The sequence below is a fragment of the Narcine bancroftii genome, chromosome 4, assembly GCF_036971445.1.
Source record: "Narcine bancroftii isolate sNarBan1 chromosome 4, sNarBan1.hap1, whole genome shotgun sequence".
In the NCBI taxonomy this organism is placed as follows: Eukaryota; Metazoa; Chordata; class Chondrichthyes; order Torpediniformes; family Narcinidae; genus Narcine; species Narcine bancroftii.
In genome coordinates, this window is record NC_091472.1 from 85,397,475 (window position 1) to 85,419,810 (window position 22,336).

Consider the following 22,336-nt stretch of genomic DNA (forward strand, 5'->3'; position numbering starts at 1 on the left):
ACTCCCACCTCTCAACCTTAGCACTCGTCTCAAGAACAAAATACATTCTAGTTATAAATTTAGGTGTATTTCCCAGCTGAAGCATCCTTTCCACTTCTTTACTTAAAGGTGGGGCCATTGTGGGACTCCATCTTTCTCGCAAGAAGGATCTTAACTGAAGAAAGCAGTGGGAGGTTCCATTTGACAAATCATATTTCTGTTTTAATTGTTCAGTGGACCTAAGTAGTCCTTCCTCCTAACAATCTTCAATTATTCCTTTCTCATGCCAAATATTTAGAACTCTATTACCCAAATTCATGGGCACAGTGGTGTTTTTGGCGATATCCCCACTTTTTTCCAATACATTCATTAATCTCATGCCAAATTTTAATCATATGTATTTGAATGGGGTAATCTGGTTTTATTGTTAGCAATTTGACGTTCCATCTGTAAATAAAATCCTTCACTGCCTCTCCCTCACTATATGTAATCCATGAGGGAGAGCTCCTTTCTTCAAAGAAGGATGAAAGGAACCTTACCTGGGCTGCTAGATCATTTAAAAAAAATCCAGCTGTCGTAATCTCTCCCCCTCCCCCCCCCAATTTATATTCCCACATCAGTTTCTTCATGGAGATCCTAAGACAATGATTCTCAACCTTTTTCTTTCCACTCACATACCACTTTAAGTAATCCCTATGCCATCAGTGGTCTGTGATTAGTAAGGGATTGCTTAAAGTGGTATATGAGTGGAAAGAAAAAGGTTGAGAACCACTGTCCTAGGCACTTTATTATTAAAAAAAATAGTCTTAAATGATCATTGAGTATCTTTTTAAAAATCCCGAGACAAAGGAATAGGCAATGACTGGAAGAGGTATTGCAGTCTTGGCATCCCTTTCATTTTCACACAGTTCACCATCCCAACTAAAGTATTAGGAAAGTTCTTCCATCTTTGTAGATCGTCTTCTATCTTTCCAAGCATAGGGAGATAGTTAAGTCTGTACAGGTTTTGTAAGTTATTATCCAACATTATTTCTAAATATTTAATTCCTTCCAGCTTCCATTTAAACTGACATCCTTTTTGGAATCTTTCATAATCAAAATTTGTCTGTATATCTTTGCATTTTTCCAAATTATTTTTGTAACCAGAAACTCTTCCAAATTTCTCCTGTGTGGACGGTAGTTTGGCCAAAGACTCATCAGGGTCTGATAAATACAACAACATATTGTTTGCAAACAAATTGTTTTTATGCTCCTCCTGGTCAACTCTGAATCCCTTTTATGTCTAGATCACTTCTTACAGCCTCAGCTAATGGTTCAATCGCCAAACAGAGAGACCTGGAGACAGTGAGCACCCCTTCCTGCTGGATCTACTCAAAGGAAACATCAACGACATTCGACCATTAGTTATAATTATGGCCCGTGGCTTATAATAAAGGGTTTTTATCCAGTCAATAAATATTTGGCCCATTTCAAACTTTTCTAATACTTTGAATAGAAATGACCACTGTAATCGATCAAATTCCAGATTTATTATACTGATTAATCTGCCCAAATTATCCACAGGATGTTTTTTTTTAAACGAAGCCCACCTGATCCCTTTTTAATTTATTGTGTTCCAATTTGTAAGGTGCGTTTCCTGTAGGAAAACTATTCAGACAATAGTGATTTTTTTCCTTTTAAAAAACATGTGTGATGCCCCTGCTCTTACGGCAATGTAAATAAGAAACTCCTGAAGCCCACGATAGAAGCCCTCGGTAATATCTCAGAGAAAATCCCTCCCCCAACTTCGGTGTCACACTGCAAAAACTCCCCTTCTTTGGCATCATTAACCCCCTTAAATCAGGGTATCTGGCCTGCAACTATTTTACTAAGTATTCATCCTCTCCCAAGCTTGTCTTAAACATTTCAATGTTACTTTAATTAACCAATAAAAGATGATTCAAAATAAAACTTTCTGTTTGCTTTTACCCAGATTTTAAAATTCACAGTTCACTTTATCTTTTTCTTGTTCTTCTTTCTGCAATTCTCTCTGAAGTCCCCCTTATAGTTCTTGCATATATCTCTCTACCTCCTTTGGAGATTTACAGAATCTTCAAAGTCCATCTGACGCTTCGATTCTCAACCTCGCTGTGTATAACATCAAATACTTTATGTTCCCTGTTCGCAGTTGTCGCTTGATGCCATCAAATTCCTTTCTTTGTTTAACCAAGTTCGCAGAAAGGTCTTGAAAAATGTTCTTTTCCACCCTCCAGCTCGACTGGGCCTTTATTTTCCCTGGCAGATAATGACTGCTGCTCTTAACATTGCCTCCCGATCCCGGTAACTCAGAAAACTTACCAGGACCGGTCGTGGTCTTTAATTATCTGGTCTTGTGGTGTGCTCTCTCTAAAAGCAAGTTTTCTTTGAATCTTCCTGTTCCCAACACTCATAGGACCCATCCCTCGAAGAATCCCACTAGGGATTCAGGGGCTTCAGTTCTTCATGAGCCATTATCAGGTCATTTTTGGCCTGGCCCACCCAAGTTTTCAGATTTTCAAATGCTGTCGCTATCACCAATATTTTGTCTTCCATCTCTATCAGCAGGTTTCTACCTTAGAAAATTGTCCAGTCAATGTCTCCATTGTTTCCAGCAACTTTGCAGATCAGGTGTTGTTGTAACTTTTTATTTATCGCACTATAAACCATATCAACAAAAATATGTACAAGTGTTCTTATTAAATATACACAGTGATATTTTCCCTCTTTTCTCCTCCCTTCCCACCCCCCTCCAAAACCAATAAGTATTAAACATATAAAATACAATAAAACATCTTCACACAAAAGAAAAACAAAAAAGTCGTGTTGTCTACTTTTACACGTTAAATCTGATCATGTTTATCTTCTTATCACTTTAGAAGATGGAGGTCCGAGGCCAGCATTTTCTGTTATATTTCATGTATGGTTCCCAAATTTGTTTGAACAATGTAAATTTGTCTTTTAAGTTATACATATTTTTTTCCAGTGGAATACACTTACATTTCCATGTACCATTGTTGAATTTTCAGGCTCTCTTCCATTTTCCAGGTTTACATTATACATTTTTTGCAACTGCTAGGGCTATCATAATGAATCTTTTTTGGGCTCTATCCAATTTGAGACCTAGTTCTTTACCTCTTATATTATTTAAAGAAAAATTTATGGATTTTTTGGCATGTTGTTTTTTGTAATTTTGCTTAATATCTGATTTAGCTCTTCCCAAAAAGTATTCTTACTTTAGTTCTGTTTTTACAAGAGAGGATGTTGGGAAACATAGAGACTAATGCAAGGCAGGAACTGAAAAAAATCAGTATCTCTAAGGACATGGTCTTGGGGAAATTGATGGGATTGAAGGCAGATAAATCCCAAGGGCCTGATAATCTACATCCTAGGGTACTCAAGGAAGTGGCCATTCAGATAGCAGATGCTTTAAGAATTATTTTCCAGAACTCGATAGACTCAGGATCAGGACCCATGGATTGGAGGGTAGCTAATGTTACCCCACTATTTAAAAAGGGGGGTAGAGAAAAAGCGGGGAATTATCGGCTGGTGAGCCTTACATCAGTAGTGGGCAAAATGATGGAATCCATTATTAAGGATGTAATAGCGGAGCATATGACTAGCAGAGAAGGGATCGGACGGAGTCAACATGGATTTACAAAAGGTAAATCGTGCTTGACAAATCTATTGGAATTCTTTGAGATGGTGACAGGTAAAATAGATGGGGGAGAGCCAGTGGATGTGGTGTACCTGGACTTCCAAAAGGCCTTCGATAAAGTCCCGCATAAATGACTGGCTTCCAAAATCAAGACTCATGGGATTGGGGGCAAAGTATTGATGTGGATTGAGAACTGGCTGGCAAGTAGAAGACAGAGTTGGGATAAATGGCTCGTTTTCTGAGTGGCAGGCGGTGACCAGTGGGGTACCACAGGGATCTGTACTGGGACCCCAGCTGTTCACAATTTACATTAATGATCTGGATGAGGGGATTGGATGTAATAGCTCCAAATTTGCAGATGACACTAAGCTAGGAGGGGTTGTGTGCACGGAAGAAGGGGTCAGGAAGCTCCAGTGTGATTTGGATAAATTGAGGGACTGGGCAGATACATGGCAAATGCACTACAATGTGGATAAATGTGAGGTTATCCACTTTGGTAATACAAACCGGAGGGCAGATTACTATTTGAATGGCAATAGATTAAGAGATGGGGAAGTGCAGAGAGACCTAGGGGTACTTGTACATCAGTCTCTGAAGGCGAGCATGCAGGTACAGCAGGCAGTTAAAAAGGCAAATGGTATGTTGGCCTTCATATCAAGAGGGTTTGAGTATAGGAACAAGGATACCTTACTGCAGCTGTAAGGTGAGACCACACCTGGAGTATTGTATGCAGTTTTGGTCACCTTATCTAAGGAAGGATGTTCTTGCAATGGAGGGAGTGCAGAGGCGATTCACCAGGCTGATACCTGGAATGGCAGGAATGACTTATGAGGAAAGATTGTGCAAATTGGGATTGTACTTGCTGGAATTTAGAAGATTGAGAGGGGATCTCATAGAGACCTATAAAATTCTGGCAGGACTGGACAGAATGGATGCAGATGGGATGTTTCCAATGATGGGAAAATCCAGAACCCAGGGCCATGGTTTGAGGATAATAGGCAAACCATTTAGGACCGAGATGAGGAGGAATTTCTTTACCCAGAGGGTGGTGAATCTGTGGAATTCATTGCCACAGAGGGCAGTAGAGGCAGGTTCATTAAATATATTTAAGAGGGAATTAGATCTATTTCTTCAGTATAAGGGTATTAAAGGTTACGGAGAGAAGGCGGGGACTGGGTACTGAACTTTAAGATCAGCCATGATCTCGTTGAATGGCGGAGCAGGCTCGAAGGGTCGAATGACCTACTCCTGCTCCTATCTTCTATGTTTCTATTCACTTTTGTGCATGCCCAAATTGCGTGTATTGTTGTTCCAATTTCTTGTTTCTTTGGCTTGGCTTCGCGGACGAAGATTTATGGAGGGGGTAAAAAGTCCACGTCAGCTGCAGGCTCGTTTGTGGCTGACAAGTCCGATGCGGGACAGGCAGACACGATTGCAGCGGTTGCAGGGGAAAATTGGTTGGTTGGGGTTGGGTGTTGGGTTTTTCCTCCTTTGCCTTTTGTCAGTGAGGTAGGCTCTGCGGTCTTCTTCAAAGGAGGTTGCTGCCCGCCAAACTGTGAGGCGCCAAGATGCACGGTTTGAGGCGATATCAGCCCACTGGCGGTGGTCAATGTGGCAGGCACCAAGAGATTTCTTTAGGCAGTCCTTGTACCTTTTCTTTGGTGCACCTCTGTCACGGTGGCCAGTGGAGAGCTCGCCATATAACACGATCTTGGGAAGGCGATGGTCCTCCATTCTGGAGACGTGACCCATCCAGCGCAGCTGGATCTTCAGCAGCGTGGACTCGATGCTGTCGACCTCTGCCATCTCGAGTACTTCGACGTTAGGGATGTAAGCGCTCCAATGGATGTTGAGGATGGAGCGGAGACAACGCTGGTGGAAGCGTTCTAGGAGCCGTAGGTGGTGCCGGTAGAGGACCCATGATTCGGAGCCGAACAGGAGTGTGGGTATGACAACGGCTCTGTATACGCTAATCTTTGTGAGGTTTTTCAGTTGGTTGTTTTTCCAGACTCTTTTGTGTAGTCTTCCAAAGGCGCTATTTGCCTTGGCGAGTCTGTTGTCTATCTCATTGTCGATCCTTGCATCTGATGAAATGGTGCAGCCGAGATAGGTAAACTGGTTGACCGTTTTGAGTTTTGTGTGCCCGATGGAGATGTGGGGGGGCTGGTAATCATGGTAGGGAGCTGGCTGATGGAGGACCTCAGTTTTCTTCAGGCTGACTTCCAGGCCAAACATTTTGGCAGTTTCCGCAAAGCAGGACGTCAAGCGCTGAAGAGCTGGCTCTGAATGGGCAACTAAAGCGGCATCGTCTGCAAAGAGTAGTTCACGGACAAGTTTCTCTTGTGTCTTGGTGTGAGCTTGCAGGCGCCTCAGATTGAAGAGACTGCCATCCGTGCGGTACCGGATGTAAACAGCGTCTTCATTGTTGGGGTCTTTCATGGCTTGGTTCAGCATCATGCTGAAGAAGATTGAAAAGAGGGTTGGTGCCAGAACACAGCCTTGCTTCACGCCATTGTTAATGGAGAAGGGTTCAGAGAGCTCATTGCTGTATCTGACCCGACCTTGTTGGTTTTCGTGCAGTTGGATAATCATGTTGAGGAACTTTGGGGGACATCCGATGCGCTCTAGTATTTGCCAAAGCCCTTTCCTGCTCACGGTGTCGAAGGCTTTGGTGAGGTCAACAAAGGTGATGTAGAGTCCTTTGTTTTGTTCTCTGCATTTTTCTTGGAGCTGTCTGAGGGCAAAGACCATGTCAGTAGTTCCTCTGTTTGCGCGAAAGCCGCACTGTGATTCTGGGAGAATATTCTCGGCGACACTAGGTATTATTCTATTTAGTAGAATCCTAGCGAAGATTTTGCCTGCAATGGAGAGCAACGTGATTCCCCTGTAGTTTGAGCAGTCTGATTTCTCGCCTTTGTTTTTGTACAGGGTGATGATGGTGGCATCACGAAGATCCTGAGGCAGTTTACCTTGGTCCCAACAAAGCTTGAAAAACTCATGCAGTTTGGCATGCAGAGTTTTGCCGCCAGCCTTCCAGACTTCTGGGGGGATTCCATCCATACCTGCTGCTTTGCCACTTTTCAGTTGTTCGATTGCCTTATATGTCTCATCCAGGGTGGGAACCTCATCCAGCTCTAGCCTTAGGGGCTGTTGAGGGAGCTGGAGCAGGGCGGAATCTGTAAACAATTTCTTGTTTACAGCGAAAGCATCTATCCGATATTGTTGGGTCCCACTTTTTTAATTTCTGAGGGGTGATATATAGCCTGTGTAACCAATTATATTGTATCATACATAGCCTTGTGTTTATTGTGTTTTTCATAGTTCCAGTACCTAACTCTTTCCATGTTTCATTCTTTATCTTTATGTTTAAATCCTTTTCCCAGCTTTGTATCTTATTTCATCATTTCCTTGTATTGCAGCTTAATGTACATGTTTGTTATAAATCTTTTAATTATCATTGTATCTGTAATTACACATTCAAAGCTGCTTCCTTCTGGTAGTCTCAATCTGCTTCCCAATTTGTCCTTTAAATAAGCTTTCAATTGATAATATGCAAACATTGTACCGTGAGTTATTCCGTATTTGTCCTGCAATTGTTCAAATGTTAATAAATTATTTCCCAAAAAACAATTTTCTATTCTTTTGATTCATTTTCTCTCCCATTCTCTAAAAAATAAGTTGTCTATTCTAAAAGGGATTAGTGGATTTTGCATCAATAGCACTTTTGGTATTTAGTAATTTATCCTTTTTCTTTCTACATGTATCTTCTTCCATATTTTAAGTAAATGATGCAGTACTGGTGAGTTGTTATATTGCACCAGCTTTTCATCCTATTTATAAAGTATATGCTCCGATACCTTTTCTCCTATTTTATCTAGTTCTATCCTAGTCCAATCCAGTTTTTCACCCGTCTGTTAAAAATCTGACATGTACCTTAATTGCGCAGCTCTGTAATAATTTTTGAAGTTTGGTAACTGCAATCCACCTTGTTTACATCTCTGTTAATTTGTCCAGCACTACCCTCGATTTTTTTTCCCTTTCCTTAAGAACTTCCTTGTTATTCTCCTTAGTTCTATAAAGAATTTCTCTGTTAAGGAAATTGGTAATAAATGTTGTACCTGTGGGAATACATTCATTTTAATGCAATTCACCCTCCCTATCAACGTTAGCGGCAATTCTTTCCAATTTTCCAAGTCTTCCTGTATTTTCCTTATTAATGGCTGATAATTTAGTTTGTACAAGTGATTTAGATTATTGTCTATCCTGATACCAAGATATTGTATCGCTTGTGATTGCCATTTAAATGGAGATTCTTTTTTGAGTTCTGTATAGTCGGCACTACTCATTGGCATCACTTCGCTTTTATTTGTGTTGACCTTATACCTAGATATTTCTCCATACTCCTTAATTTCTTGTATAACTCTTTTATTGATTTCTCTGGTTCTGTTAGGTATACTATGATGTCATCTGCAAATAGACTGATTTTATACTCATTCTCCTTTATTTTTATCCCTTTTATTTTATTTTCCTTTCTTATCATCACTGCCAATGGTCTATTGCCAAGGCGAACAATGAGGGGGACAGTGGGCATCCCTGCCTAGTTGATCTGCTTAGTTTGAACTGGTTCGATACATATCTATTTACCAGTACTTTTGCCAACGGCCCGTTATATAATGCCCTAATTCAATTAATATATTTTTCCGGAAGATTAAATTTCTGTAACACTTTAAATAATTAGTTCCACTCTACCCTGTCAAAGGCTTTTTCTGCATCTAATGCAACCTCCACCGTTGGTCTTTTATTCCCTTGAGCTGCATGAATTAAATTAATAAATTTACAAACATTATCTGCTGTTCATCTTTTCTTGACAAATCCAATTTGGTCTTGTTTTACTAATTTTTGTACACAGTCGGTTAGTCTGTTTGCTAATAATTTTGCCTATATCTTATAATCTGCAGTTAATAAGGACATTGGCCTGTATGATGCTAGTGTTAATGGGTCCTTCCCCGTTTTTGGTATTAGTGTGATTATTGCTGTCTTGCATGATTCTGGTAAGTTTTGTGTTTCTTCCACCTGATTCATTACTTCCAGGAGGGTGGGATTAATAACTCATTAAATGTTTTATAAAATTCTATTGGAAATCCATCCTCCCCTGGTGTTTTATTGTTTGGTAGCTTTCTTAATATATCCTGTACTTCCTCTATTTCCAATGGTTTTATCAGTTTACTTTGATCCTCTACTTGCAGTTGCAGAAATTCGATTTTAGCTAAAAACTCATCTGTTTTATTGTTTTTTCCTTCGTTCTCAGTTTGGTATAGTTGCTTATAAAATTCCTTAAAGTTTTCATTGATCTCTATTGGATTGTATGTGATTTGTTTATCATTTTTCCTTGATGCCAATACGCTTCTTTTAGCTTGCTCTGTTTTAAGTTGCCAGGCCAATATTTTATGTGTTGTTTCTCCCAATTTGTAAGACCTTTGCTTTGTTTTCATTATGTTCTTTTCCACCTTGTACGTTTGTAATAATTTGTATTTTATTTTTTTGCCTGCCAACTCTCTCTTTTTCTTTATATCCTCCCTTTTCACTAATCCTTTTTCTGTAATTGCTATCTCCCTTTCCAACTGTTCTACTTCCCGGTTGTATTCCTTTTTCATCTTAGTTACATAGCTTATTGTCTGTCCTCTAATGAAGGCTTTCATTGCATCCCATAGTATAAACTTATCTTTTACAAACTTTGCGTTTATCTCAAAGTATGTTTTAATTTGGCGTTCAATAAACTCCCTAAATTCCTGTCTTTTAAGTAGCATGGGGTTTAACCTCCATCTATATGCTCTTGGTGGGATGTCCTCCAGTTCTATTACTAATAGCAGGGGGTGAATGATCAGAAAGTAGTCTAGCTTTATACTCAGTTTTCCTGACTCTCCCTTGAATTTGGGCCGACAACAAAAACATATCAATCCTTGAGTATGTCCTGTGCCTACTCGAGTAGTATGAATATTCCCTCTTTTTTAACCATAAATTTGGCTACTTTATTCTTTTTGTTTGTTATCTTTCCAGTTTTATCCAGCACTGGATTCAAATTAAGGTTAAACCCCACCCCACCACATCAGAAAGTTTCCCTGTGTATATGCTATCTTTAAAAATATATCTTGCATAAACTCTTGATCTTCATCATTAGGCGCGTAGATATCGAGTAAATTCCAAAATTCTGAGTCTATCTGACACTTTATCATTACATACCTTCCCACTGGGTCTGCTATTTCCTCCTTTATCTTGATTGGTACATTTTTGTTAACTAGTATGGCTACACCCCTAGCTTTTGAGTTATATGATGCTACTGCTACGCGTCCTACCCAATCTCTCTTCAATTTGCTATGTTCCATCTTGGTTAGATGCGTTTCCTGGACAAATGCTATATCTATTTTTTCCTTTTTAAGTAATGTTAGTAGCCTCTTCCTTTTAATTTGGTTATGTATTCCATTAATGTTTATGGTCATATAATTCAATGTAGCTATCTTATATCTTTGTTTTCACTTCTTTTTTTGCCTCCTCAGCACCCCATCCTCTTTCTTCCATTATTAAGTTTTCCTTATTTATCTCAATATTCAACAATACGCTTAAAACATAAAATACCCCAACAATCCCCACAACCCATTTACCCCAAATGACATTAAACCCCTCCACTTTGGGTTATCCCTAGTCCCTTGTTGGGCAACCACAATCCCCTTTCCATTTGGTTTGCGATAATAATTGTAAGCGTCAATCAATTTCACAGTGATGGTTCCCCCCCCCACCAGCCCCTCAGAGAAACACTATTCATTTTCTGTACATATAACAAAGCTCTTTTTTTCCTTCTTTCCTTCCTTTCCCTTCTCTTTTTCAACTTTAAACCTCTGTATATATTGTCTCTCTTTTATATTATTACGTATTTTTATACATTTTCTTGCTAGTCTTCTTTCTTGTTACTCCTCATCTCGTCTCCTGTCCTGCAAATGTTCTGCGAATCCTGGGCTTCCTTTGGATCGAGAACAGTCTATTCTGTTCCCCGGGGATAAATACTTTAAGTACTGCTGGGTGTCTCAGCACAAAGTTATAGCCTTTCTTCCATAAAGTCATTTTCCCCGTATTAAACTCCTTCCTCTTCTTTAAACGTTCAAAACCTATATCTGGGTAAAAAATTATTTTATGTCCCTTATATTACAACAGCTGCTTGTTTTCTCTTACATTTATTCCTTGCCCACTCCAGTATGTTCTCTCTTGTTGTATATCTTAGAAGTTTTATTAAAAAAGGTCTCGGCTTTTGGTGTGGTTGCGGCTTCGGTACTAGTGCTCTATGTGCCATTTCTATTTCTATTTGTAGGTCTGTCACTCCCAACACCTTTGGGTCCATCTTTTTATAAATTCCTTCATGTCTGTCCCTTCTTCGCCCTCCTTCAGGCCCACTATTTTTATGTTGTTGCGCCTTGTAGTTTTCCAACATGTCAATTTTCTGGGATAACAAATCTTGTGTCTCCTTAATTTCTTAGTCTCTTTCTTCCAATTTTCCTCTTAATTCATTTATCTCCATTTCTACAGGTGCTTCTTGTTCTTCCACATTTTCTATTCTTTCCCCTATTTCTGTCATGGCCAACTCTAAATTTTGCATTTTGTCTTCTGCTCTTTCCATTTTTCTTTTAATTGCATTAAATTCAAGTGTTAGCATCTCTTTTAATTACCTCATTTGGTCTTCAAAAAAGTCTTTATCTGTAGTCTGTCTATTTGCTTTACCTTCTTTTCTGTGTAGATCTTGGTCTTCCTTCTCTTTTTTTGTCTGTGTCTGTGTCTTCTTCATCTCTTTCTGGTGAGCCATTTCTGTCACTTTGTCGGGCCTCTTGTTGCTGAGCCTCCTGCTGCAGGACGTCCTGTTGCTGGATGCCCTGCCGCCGATTGCCCTGTTCCAGCTCCTTGTATCCTTGTTTGCCCCTCTCCTGTTCTTCCCGACTCTGGGCGTCCCTCAGCTGTCTGTCCCTCAGCTGGTCCCCCCTCCTGCCGGCGTCTTCTTTTCCTTGTTTGCGTACTGCGTATGCGTGAGGAGTCGCGCATGCACAGTTGCACAACTTTGTCTGGCTCCATGAGCCATTTTTTTAGTCTGCCGCTCGGGAGGTCACTGCTCCTCTGGGCATCTACCAGCTTCGGGGGTCGGTCGATCCTCTTCACGGTGGCTCCCTGCTCCCGTGTGTAGGTAAGGCTGTCTTCATTTTTTTCCAGGGATTTTCTTTCTTCTCTTTTCTCTGTCATTCTTGCTTTCTCTCTTTTCATTCCCATCTCCTGGCTCTTCCTTGTTACTTTATCTTCATTTTCCTGTGTTTTGCGTTTGTTTGGCAGTTTTTTTCGGACTTTTTTTTCCTTTTCTCTGGAGAGGGCTGGTTCTACTCGACTGGCCACTACTCCATCATGTGACACCTCTCCGCAGATCAGGTGTTGACCCCTTGTCTATTCGAGTAGCTCTGACATCATTGTGGCACCTTCTTCACCACTCCCTCATAGATTTTCTGTCAACGATCTTGGTGACTTTTCAATTACATCAACCTTAGTTTTTTGTGTCTTATATTTCTTAACTGTCCTTTTCTACTTTTAGCATGGAAAATCTTTACTCTGATAACTTTGAATTGTCTTTTTAATCACTCTTCACGGAGAGCTCTTCCAACCCACGTCTGACTAGATCTTTCGCACGGCCACGTCCCTTTTGTGGCATCTTTGAACATAATTACTCAACTGAAGGTGGCAGTGTCTTCATATGTCAAGTTACCAGCTCTGCATTTCCTTCCTAACTTCTCCCCTACATTGTTACCCTTTTCAAACCATTAAAAAAAAACTTTAGATGATCTAATTTAATACTCTTCATGTGGTTCAAAGTCTGCTTTTTCTTGCTAATCATTCCCGTGAAGCACTTTGGAATGCTACACGACATTAACACCATTACATGAATTAGAGAAGATGCTGTGGATAATTTAGAACAAAAAAAACATTATGAGCAGAGGACACATCTTGTGAACTTGGGAGTCATAAAGAGGTATAGCAAGAAAAACAATCCCTTGTGATCATCAACTTTCACAGAACTTAATCTCACATTTTATTCTCCCCACGTTCTCAGTTGCAGAGCATGGAAAGAGATCACCAGACCCATCATGTCCACACTGATTTGCAGGGATCCACTGATTTAATTCCATCTTCAAGCACTTGGCCTGTGGCCTTCAACACCTTACTGATTCAAGTGCTCATCTAAACACTTCTTAAAGGATGTTTGTGACTCTGCTTCCACCACTGTCTTCTGCAGCGCGTTCTAGGTACTTTCCGGTCTGAATGGATAATGGTCCTGCTCAGATCCCCTGAAAATCTCCTACCACATACCATGAACCCATTTCCTCTGGTTTTATCAAGGAGAAAAGATTTTTGTAATCTATCCTGTCTATAATCCCTTAATTTTAAGCACCTCAATTATGTCCCCCCTTAATCTCCACTTCTGAGAAAACAGAAGTAGCCTCTCTAGTCCCCCCTCAAAACGGAAATGGGCCATCCTGGGATAAACCTTGGTGAATCTTCTTTGCAGCCTTTCCAGCAGCTATTATCTCCTTGCAGCATGGTGGCTAGAATTGAAAGCAGCACTCCAGCTGAAGACTGACCAATATTTAAAGATGGAGCATAATCTCCCTGGTCCCTGAATAATGAGGGCCAGTGATCTGTACACCTTTTTCCCACATTATTTGCCCCCTGAAAAGGGAGACCACATATGCTGTCCTCCAGTTATCTGGTATCTCACTTGTGGTCAGTGAAGATTAAAAAATCTCAGCAGGAGCCACAACAATCTCTTCCCTTGCCTCCTGAATCAGACTGTGATGAGTCTCACCTCACTCTGGGGATTTATCAAGTTTAATAAGGCACTGAGTATTGCATCCTTATTTGTGTAGATTTGGATTGGAATTTCACCTTCCCTTTCGCTGGATTTTTCAACTACAACGTTTGTTTCCACTATAAATACCAATTAAAAGTATTTATTTCTTTTAGGACTTCACCTTATCTTTTGGCTCAAAATACAGATCACCAATGTTGTCCCTAATAGATCCACCTCTTTTCCTGCTTTTTCTTTTGTCCTTAATATTAGCTGAGGATACCTTCAGATTTGCCAGTGCTATTTATGACCCCTCTTTCAGGGCAGCACAGGTAATGCAGCAATGAGCACAATGCTATTTCAGCTCAGCAACCCAGGTTCGAATCCGCATGGGCTATGAAGGATTTGAATGTTCTCCCTGTGTCTGTAAAGAGTTGTCCAATGCTGTCTGTAAAGAGTATGTATGATTTCCTGGTGTCCATGTGGTTTTTGTTTGGGAGCTCCGGTTTTTACCCACGTTCCCAAGGACACGCAGGTTTCTTGGTTAATTGGTCACGTGTATATTTGGGCATAAGCTCATGGGCTTGTTATCATGTTGTATATCTAAATGTAAAAAAAATTAAATTGGCCCACTTAATTTCTTTTCTGAGGTGCCTATACTTTCTATATCCCAGGGTGGTGAAGACAGTGTTTGTTGCTCATGCCTTCACTGGTCAGACCATTGAATTCAGGAACAAGGATATAATGATGTTGGTGAGATCACACTTGGAGTATTGTTCACAGTTCTAGTCATCCAACTACAGGAAAGATATTAATAAGCTGGAAAAGGTGCAAAAAAATTACAAAAGTGTCACCAGAAACTGGGAGGCTTGAGTTTTAAGGAGGTTAGATAGGGCTGGAACTTTTCTCCCTGATAATTTGTATGCTGGTGTGAGTGGGGGTGGAGGGTGGAAATGCAGAGATTTATAAAACTATGAGAGAATTAGATAAGTTATAACCTTTTTCCCCAGGTAGAGGAATCTATAACCAGAGGGCATAGATTTAATGTGAGAGGGGAAAGATTTAAAAGGGAGTTGAGGCGCACCTTCTTCACAGAGGGTGATAGATATATGGATTGAGCTATCAGAGATATTGTGCAAATGAGGTCAAATAAAAGACGCTTAGGCAGGAACATAGATAGGTTAGGTTTAGAGGGATATGGGCAGAAGTAGTCAAATTTCCTGGCATGGAGAAGTTGGGTTGAAAGGCCTGGTACAGTACTGCAAAACCTGATGACTTTTCACATTCTTGATGAACATCTTTGGTCTTTGTTCTTCATATCAGCCATACTCTTCCCTTTTATTTTTATTGATAACTCGCAACATCCAGAACTCCCTGCATTCATTACCCTTGGAGGAACAGGTTGGCTTAACTTGTAATTTTTCCTTTAAACTCTCCACAGTGCAGGTGTAAACTTATCTGAGCATTGATGCTCCCAATCTATTTTTGCCAGATCCTATCTTATTTCAATTAAATTGGCTTTACCTGAATTTATACCCTTTAATCCGGGTCAGTCCATGTTTTTTTCTCCATAACCACTTTAAAATATGTCGAGTTATGGTCACTATTTCAAATAACTACCAGAGCACCAAAACAGGTCCTTCAGCTCATCTAGCCCTTGCTGAGCTATTTATTCTGTCTAGTCCCATTTACTTGTAACCAGATCATAGCATTCTGTACCCCTCCCATACATGCACCTTTCTAATCTTCTTTTAAATTTTGAAATCAAACCCTCATCCATCATCTCCACTGGCAGATAGTTCCACACCCTTACCACCCTCTGAGTGGAAATAGTTCCCCCTAATATTCCCCTTAAACATTTCACCCTTAACCCATGTCCTGTTGTTCTTTTCTCACTCAAGCTCAGTGTTGAAAGCCTGCTTGGATTTATCCTATCTATACCCCTCATACTTTTCTATACAGGCATTTCCGAAATGTTGCCCTACCTCTCTCCACCTGACTGGCTCAGGTCCCCAAAACTAGTTCCAGTAATGTTCCTTTCTCATTGGTTTATCAACATACCATGTAAAAGAGCTCTCCTCAGATCCTACCTCTCACCCACCAGTGGGGGACACTCTGGACACACTTCCTTGCCTACAAGTATTTGGATATGGGTGTCAAAAGGAACATCTGTGGTGGTGGTTCGGGGGGCACTCATAACAGGGAGAATGTGCAAACTCCACACAGATAGCACCCAAAGTCAGAACTGATCTTGGGTCTCTGGCTTGGTGAGCTTTAGTAGCTACTATGGTGCCTCAGTTCAAATCTTTAGGCTTGTGTGTCAAAATTCTGATGTAAACTGCAACATTCTGTCTTTGTTCAGTAAACAAGTTCGCAGTTCGATATGCACATCAAAATGTTCTCCTCGGTTCCACCTTGATCGTAACTCACTGCTGCATTGAAGACTGAAGTCAGAATATAAGAGAGCAAGGGAAGAGCAGAATAAGCACCACAGGAAGAGACCTTTCACTGTAGCCTTTCACAACTTCTCAATCAGCCTGATCTTTTTTTCCTTCCTTGAAAGGTTATCAAAGACTGGTCCCCTTTAGGCAGGCGTGTCCAGGAGCATAGCTTCATGACAAGGAGTCACTGAGATTAAAGGAATTTCGTTTTCACGGAAATGTGCAAGTCATTGGAATTCTGTACCCAAGCAGTGATCGAGTCTTGAAGTGATTGGCAGCTGAGACAGTGAGACACTTGAACATAAAGAGAATGAGAGGAAATGCATCCCCTCCAATAAAGTGGCTCACAAGAAGAACTTTTCAATTATGTCCTCTCCTCTAACACCCCTCACTCTGCCTCATCTTTCTCATCGTTAAAATTTATTTTCCTCCAAGTATTCATGACATTTTTATCAAGGCTATGACTGATCTTTGGTCTATTAATCTGTGAGACAGCACATTCCAATTCCTGACCATCCATTGTATATATACTGTACCCCTTGAACTTCCTCATCTGGCAATCACTTTAAATTCTTATGTTCTGGCCATTAATGCTTCAGAAACTGGAAACATTCTATGATTTAATTATTTTGTTATTTTAAACTCCTGTGTATAGCTGCTCTAGAAAAACAAGGAATTCTGTATAAAGCTAATTCAGAAGTTACCTCTTGGACCAGAGAATGGTGAGAATAGGGAACATACCACAGAAAGCTGGATAAATGCAAAATAGAGAAGGAAGAAAAAGGATCAGTTCCCACACGTGTATCTGGGACCCTGGTACTACATCAACAGAAGTGACATAGAACATCTTTGCATGAATGAATTGAACATGTTGTGATTGTATATATTCTGGAATAGAAGGTTAGTGGAGATTTAATTGATGTGTTGAAAACTATAGGAGAATTTGATATTGCGACTAAGGAAAAATTGCTTCCAGTGGCAGAAGTTAGAACATAGTCGACTTGGAATGAAGGTGGCAGAAAATATATGGGAAGTGTAAGGAAGATTAGATTGGAGTTACAGAGCTGTGATTTGCATTGTACTGCACGGCAAATTTAATTGAACGGTTATATCTAACAACTTTCAGCTTCCCAAGCATTGACAAGCATTTTCCCATGAATATTTTCCTAGAATTCAATTTGTGAGCAGCAAGACTCCTCACACTAGAATACAATAATGACCGGGGGTTATACTCTGCTTGAGAAACTTTGGTTTCAGAGGTAAATTTCGACCAGGGCAAGGGGAACGACTCCAATGAGGGAAGATTTATGGCCATTAATACACCACAAGCTAGCTGTATGAGAATCACAGCTCACTGTCTTCACCTAGCTTCTCCACCAACTCCACAATCCTCTCAATTTACACATTCAATGAAGGAATTGTTAATCAGTGCTTAACTAAGATCAGACTTCTCCAATTAACTAAATGATGAGCAAACACCAGAAGCTACTCTGGGGAACAAAAAAGAATGATAGACAGATAGACCAAGAGAGATGGGTGAAGTGAGCACATAAAATGAACTTGCAAATCCTACCTTCTTGCCAGCAATGTATCCTCCAATTGCACCGAAGCTTTTGGTGAAGGTGCCCATCAAAACATCAATATCGAAGGGATCAACTCCAAAGTACTCGACCACACCACGGCCTGTGGGCCCCACAGCTCCTATGCTGTGAGCCTCATCCAAGAACAAGTAGACTTTATACTTTTGCTTCAAGGCTATAATTTCTGGCAATCGTACCATCGAGCCCTCCATGCTGGAACAATAAAAATAACATGCACAGAGTGAAGGAACTACACTAATATGTTATTTGCTCTGAAAAGCCAATGCGAAGAGGGAGACCAACTTCATGGATCTCTGGCCTGATACATTCAAACCACCTTCTTTGTAACTTTTTGTTTCACTAGAAATGAGTGAACACAAGCAGGACACTCACAGTTGCTCAGACATTCAATAATATAATTCCTGATCTTCATTAGTGCCACTTTCCTCCCTTAACTTCACATCCCTTAATAGCCAAAAATTCATTAATTTCTATCTTGTGTACGTTCCACGCTTGAACCCAAGAGCCTTTTTTGGGTGAACATTCCAAACAGTTACGAGAAGAACAGAAATGCATGGAGCTTTCAGGAGGCCAGGCAGCATCTGTGGAACAGAGTGAATATTACTGGTCAGAGCAACAGACTCTAATGTAGAAAGTGACCTGCTTTGGGAGATAGTGAGATGGGTGGGGAATGAGCACAAGCAACCATGAATGTTCAAGCAGTAATGCTATCAATCAGAGAAAAGGAACATGCATATTTCCAGTATCCTTATCTCCAAGTATCCCATAGCAAAACCAGCAGATAAACCTGATGCAACTACTATTTAGTGTTCAGCAAGAGGCTCGAAAGTCAATGCAATGTGTTCCATTCTGTTTTAGAACCACAGAACCATGGAATGTTACAGCACAGAAACAGGCTAAGCCGAACCACTGACCTGCACCCAGTCCATATCGTTCCATACCCCTCCCATCCATATACCTGTTCAAATCCCTTTAAATAATAAAATTGAGCCCACATTCACCATTTCAGCTGGCAGCTTGTTTCACTCTCCCACTACTCTCTGTGTGAAGAAGTTACCCCTAATATTCCCCTTTAACTATTCCCCTTTCACCCTTAACCCATGTCCTCTGGTTTGTATCTCACATAACCTCAGTGGAAAAAACCTACTTGCATGTACTCTATCCATACACCTCAATCAAATCTCATCTCATTCTTCTATGGTCCAGGGAATAAAGTCCTAACCTGTTTAACCTTTCCTTATAACTCAGTTCCTGGAGTTCCAGCAACATCTGAGTAAATATTCTCTGCACTCTTTCAATATTATTGAAATCTTTCCTGTATTTAGGTTACCAAAATTGCATACAATAATCCAAATTTGGCCTCACCAATGCCTTATACAACTTTAACATAACATCCTAACTCCCATACTCAATAATTTGATTTATGAAGGCCAATATGCCAAAAGCTCTCATTACAACCTGATCTATCTGTGACACCACTTTCAGGGAATTATGTATTTGTATTCCCAGATCCTTTTGTTCTACCACACTCCTCAGTGCCTATCCTACCTTGGTCTGTCCTTCCAAAATTCAACATCTCACACTTTTCTGCATTAAATTCCATCTGCCATTTTACAGCTTATTTTTCTAGCTGGTCCAGATCTCTCTGCAAGCTTTGAAATCCTTTCTTGATGTCCTCCATACCTCCAATCTTTGTATCATTTGCAAAGTTACTGATCCAATTTACCACATTATCATCTAGATCATTGATATAGATGACAAACAACAATGAACCCAGCACCAATCCTTGAGGCACACCACTAGTCACAGGGCTCCAGTCAAAGAGGCGATCACCCACTACTAGTCCCATAAAGGTATTGTTGAATCCAGTTCAGTACCTCACCAAGTACATTGAGTGACTGAACCTTACTGAACAAGCTCTCATGAATGACCTTGTCAAAAGCCTTACTAAAGTCCATGTAACCAACATCCACAGGCTTTCCTTCAGCAACTATCCTGGTTACCTTCTTGAAAAATTCTACAAAATTGGTTGAACATGACCTAATATGCGCAAAGCCATGATGACTATCCCTAATCAGCCAGACTATCCAAATGCTTGTATAGCCGATCTCTTAGAACACCCTTCAATAACTTACCTATTACTGACGTCAGGCTCATCGACCAATAATGTCTTGGGTTCTATTTGTCAACCTTTTTAAACAATGGAACAGCATGAGCTATCCGTTAATCCTCCGTCAACTCACCCCTGGCTAAGAACATGTTAAGTATATCTGCCAGGACCCTGCAATTTCTTCACTCGTCTCCCTCAAGGCCTGAGGGAATACCTCATCAGGCTGCGAGAATATATCCACCTTCATTTGCTTTCACAAGAAGCACCTCCTCTTTAAACTGTATAAATTTCATGAATTAATAGGTACATAAATTAAAAACAACTACAAACTGCGAGACACTTGTTCTGCCAACTGTGGCTTCTCATGATTGTGCCTGTGCTCATGTCTGAGAGGGACTGAACCCATAATATTCTAACAGTAAATGTAAATACTTTACAACTATTAAAGATACAATTGCCCCTCTTCCAGAACCCAAAAAGGATTTGACTCTAAAATCACCACCAGACCACCGAAATGAGGAAAAAAATTAAAGCAAAAAAAAAAATGCAGGAACAACATTCCAGCACAGCACAGGCCCTGCAGCCCACAATGTTGTGCTGACCTATATAAGCCTAATCAACTAACTGAACCTCGGGACTGTTACGAGGAGCATGGGACTCTAGAGAGATGGGACAGTCGGGAGACAGCTGGAGGTGAGTGGCTTTAAAAAGTAAGCTGAGGGTTAAATAGAACAGTGATTGGTGGGAGGAGTAATTAAGATGTAGTGACAGATAAAAAGAGGGGTAGCTCAAGTGGAGCAGCCAGTGGAGAGTGGCCCAGGCAGAGGCAGAGTTAGAGAGGAGCTTCAGGAAGACAGTCACTCCTAGAAGTCAGGAGACAGGTAACTGGGTGACTATTAAGAGAGGGAAGAGGAAGAGACCGACTGTGCAGAGCACATTTCTGTCTAGTCCCCTCAACAACAAGTATACTGTTTTGGATACGGTTGGGGAGGGAGCGATATACCATTCGTGGTGGTCATGTCTCTGGCACAGAGGCTGGCCCCTAGCTCAGAAAGAAAGGGTGAGAAGAGGAGAGCTATGGTAATTGGGGACTCATTGGTTAGGAGAGTAGATAGAAGATTTGGTGAATGAGATCAACATTTGCGGATGGTTTGTTGCCTCCCAGGTGCCAGGGTCAGGGATGTCTCTGATTGAATAAAAAGCATTCTGGAGTGGGAGGCAGGGTGAGCAGCCAGATTGCGTGGTCCATGTGGGGACCAATGACATAGATAGGAGTATGGATGAGGTCCTGAAGAGGGAATGTAGGAAGTTAGGAAAGAAGTTAAAAAGGACCTCAAAGATGGTAATCTGGAGATTGCTACCCACGTCAGAGGGTTGGAACAGGATGTTGTAGCAGATGAATGAGTGGCTGAAGAGTTGGCGCAGAGAGCAAGGGTTAAGATTTCTGGATCATTGGAATCTCTTCTGGGGAAGGTCTGACCTGTACAAAAAGGACAGGCTGCATTTGAACTGGAAAGGGACCAATATCCTGGTGGGCAGGTTTGCTGGAGCTGTTGGGGAGGGTTTAAACTAGTTTGGCAGGGAAGTGGGAATCAGAATGTGAGTGCAGAGAATAGGATAGAAGGACAAAAGTATGATGCTCTGTGTTCTGAGTTGGTGAGGAAGGACGGGCAGGGAACAAAACATCAAGGTAGTCAGAGGGGTTGAAATGTGTGTATTTCAATGCTTGGAGTATTAGGAATAAAGGGGATGAACTTAGAGCATGGATCGGTAAGTGGAATTACGATGTTGTGGCTGTTACTGAAACTTGGCTGGAGGAAGGGCAGGATTGGCTGATGCAGGTACCTAGGTTTATAAGTTTTAAAAGGAATAGGATGGGAGGTAGAAAAGTGGGGTGGGGTGGGGGGGAAGAGTAGCATTACTGGCCAGGACAATATCATGGCTATAGAAAGGGAGGGACTCTGCAGAGTGAGTGTCCACTGAATCGCTGTGGGTGAAAGTCAGAAATAGGAAGGGAGCTATCACTGTACTGGGAGTAGTCTATCGGGCTATCCCAAATAGCCCTTGGGACACCAGGAACCATATAAGCAGGCAGATTTTGGAATGTTCGGGGAAATTCAGGGTTGCAATTATGGGTGACCAACTTCCCTAATATTGATGGGCAGAGGAAGTTGAGGAGGTCCTAAATGAATACTTTGTTTCAATATTCACAAGAGAAAAGGACCTTGATCAAGGTGAAGTCAGAATAGAACAGGCCTGTGTGCTGCGCAATTGGGAGATTAAGGAAGAAGTGTTGGATCTTAAAAACATCAAGATGGATAAGTCCCCTGGGCTGGACATGATATACCCCAGGCTGCTGTGGGAAGTGATAGCTGGGGCAGTAGTTATGATCTTTGAATCCTCTTTGGCTGCAGGGGAGATTGGAGAAGGCAAATGTAGTCCCCTTGTTTAAAAAAGGAAATAGGGAGAATGCTGGGAATTATAGGCCGTTAAGTCTTACGTTAGTGGTGTGCAAACTAATGGAGAGGATTCTTAAGGATAGGATCTATTGACATTTGGAGAAGTAGTCTACTCAACGACAGTCACCATGGCTTTTCAAATGGAAGTTTATGCCTCACAAGCCTAATTGAGATTTTGAGGAGGTAACGAAAGAAATTGATGAAT

General features: G+C 40.9%; 1 protein-coding gene across 3 annotated transcripts in view; it reads right to left on the bottom strand.

Annotated features, from left to right (window-relative positions):
* Window positions 1-22,336, bottom strand: part of sptlc3 (serine palmitoyltransferase, long chain base subunit 3) — a 170,535-nt gene that overhangs the window by 15,901 nt on the left and 132,298 nt on the right. For all 3 annotated transcript variants that reach the window (XM_069931842.1, XM_069931845.1, XM_069931844.1), the window contains one exon: window positions 17,535-17,754. In XM_069931842.1, the coding sequence (XP_069787943.1) occupies window positions 17,535-17,754 (220 nt within the window). The remainder of the gene's footprint in view (window positions 1-17,534; window positions 17,755-22,336) is intronic.